The sequence below is a fragment of the Aplysia californica genome, unplaced genomic scaffold, assembly GCF_000002075.1.
Source record: "Aplysia californica isolate F4 #8 unplaced genomic scaffold, AplCal3.0 scaffold00160, whole genome shotgun sequence".
In the NCBI taxonomy this organism is placed as follows: Eukaryota; Metazoa; Mollusca; class Gastropoda; order Aplysiida; family Aplysiidae; genus Aplysia; species Aplysia californica.
In genome coordinates, this window is record NW_004797430.1 from 95,271 (window position 1) to 97,199 (window position 1,929).

Consider the following 1,929-nt stretch of genomic DNA (forward strand, 5'->3'; position numbering starts at 1 on the left):
GTGTAGATTTTTCCTACCATAAGATCAGGGGCGTGGCTGAAAGACAGCAGTAAGAAGGAGCCTAGGAGTAGCAGTAGAAAGGCTGCAGACTGAGTCAGGAGGCCAGAAGAGGGGGCAAAGAAGGTGAGGGAGTGGGGGCAGAAAGTGGAGACGAAAGCAGACGACAGAAAACTACCAGAGAGCATGAAAGGAGATGAAAGAAAACAATTGTAGAGAAGAAACATTTCCGACGCTATCCGGATTCGAGCCCGAGACCTATTCAATGAAAGGCGAACACCTTAACCTCTAGACCACAAGAGAGAGAAAGACACAGAGAGAGAGAGAGAGAGAGAGAGAGAGAGAGAGAGAGAGAGAGAGAGAGAGAGAGAGAGAGAGAGAAAGAGAGAGAACAGGAAAACTTAAGTATGTTGAAAGAAAGGCACAATGAAACAGGTAGACACAAAAAGTTGTATGTATTTTACTAAAAAGCCAAAGAAAACGAAACCAAACAAGTTTTCGCACCATTTTATTTTCACTGTTTCTTCAATGTACAGACATTTTAAGCATCTCTTTTTGCTTTTCGGTTCTAATTTCCTCAGGAGAGAAATCCGTTTTATGCAGTTGAAAAGAGCATATTTAATTTGGTCAATGTGACAGATGTTGGGATGCCTTGATATGTAAAACAATTCAAACTATTTTGATCTTGGGATAATCTTTTGTTTGTATGTATGCATATTTGTCTGTTTGATCATATATCTATGTTTGTATGTTAGCTGTTGTAACCCAAGTAATTTCCCAATAAAGTGCGTGTTATTCATTCTTAATTGAATCTGAATTAATCTACTATCCCAATAACGTGTACTTTGTTAGCTTTCGAATTAAATTCATTAATTTCATTTACCAAAACGCCAAGAGAACAATACGAGATTTAAGAACTTTGCGCGTTCTCCAAATTTATGATGAGTTATTTGAAACTAATAGATAGGAAGACTGTACGAGTATTTATTGTTATTCCAGAAAGTATCCTTTTCCCGCTTTTTGAACACTCTTGAGTGATTTCAAGTCGCTGGCTTTCCCCACCTCTGCCCAAATGGTGCACTTTGTTTTAAGCAAGAGTGTAACCCTCAACAGCTTATGACAGCCCCAAACCCTGCAACGGCAGTGAGGCTCAAATGAAAGAAAACCTCTTTAGGTAGAGCAGAAGGTAAACTGACAGTACAGTATATTTGCTTTGCAATTAAGGATAACTATCTAAAAGAGCAGAACATTTTAACTAATGAAAATGTAGCATTCTTCACTATTCACAACTATTTCCAACCGGCGACGTAAGAATTGTACATGCCTAAAAAGCCCCTCCCTTTATGGAATATTATATAAGAAACAAAGACTCTGTGTAACCTAACGGGGAATAGAAAGAGACAAGAAAAATATATACCATGAATCTGTTTAAAACAAATTCAGGAAAGAAAGAAAAATCAAATGTCAAATTCAAGACAGCGACAATCAGCTGACCAGACAGTTGCTTTTTTGGTTGTAGGGAGGCAGTCAAGACAGCCAAGAACCAGGCCTGAAGGAGAAGATTCTTCCATGGACTACGGTATATACCTAGATATAATGGGTAAATATATAGTATATACCTGGATAGATAAAAGCCAATGGTATACTCTAGTTGAGTGAGAGTAGGTTACAAGCAAGACAAGGGCTTTGCTTTGATCCCATACGATGAAGAGGTCATATACAGGCTTGCTATTCCCAGAACTCCGAAAAACCCTTCCCGTAGGTAGCGCTGAACATCATGGTGCCTGTGGAAAAAAAACCCCAAACGAATTTTTGAAGAGGAGAACTTTATAGACTTGAACGCAATTCTTAAACTACAGTACCTGCTTGGATTCAGAGAAACCCCTAGACAGAGAGATTAGAGAACGTATGTATGGGTGTTTATATATATAT

At 38.6% G+C, this 1,929-nt stretch overlaps 1 protein-coding gene across 1 annotated transcript in view; it reads right to left on the reverse strand.

The window, feature by feature from the left end:
• Positions 1–488: 488 nt before the first annotated feature.
• LOC101854325 (zinc finger CCCH domain-containing protein 13-like) overlaps positions 489–1,929 on the reverse strand; it is a 15,280-nt gene continuing 13,839 nt past the window's right edge. The window contains exon 3 of the mRNA XM_013082123.1: positions 489–1,781. Coding sequence (XP_012937577.1) covers positions 1,664–1,781 — 118 coding nt within the window. The 3' untranslated portion in view covers positions 489–1,663. The remainder of the gene's footprint in view (positions 1,782–1,929) is intronic.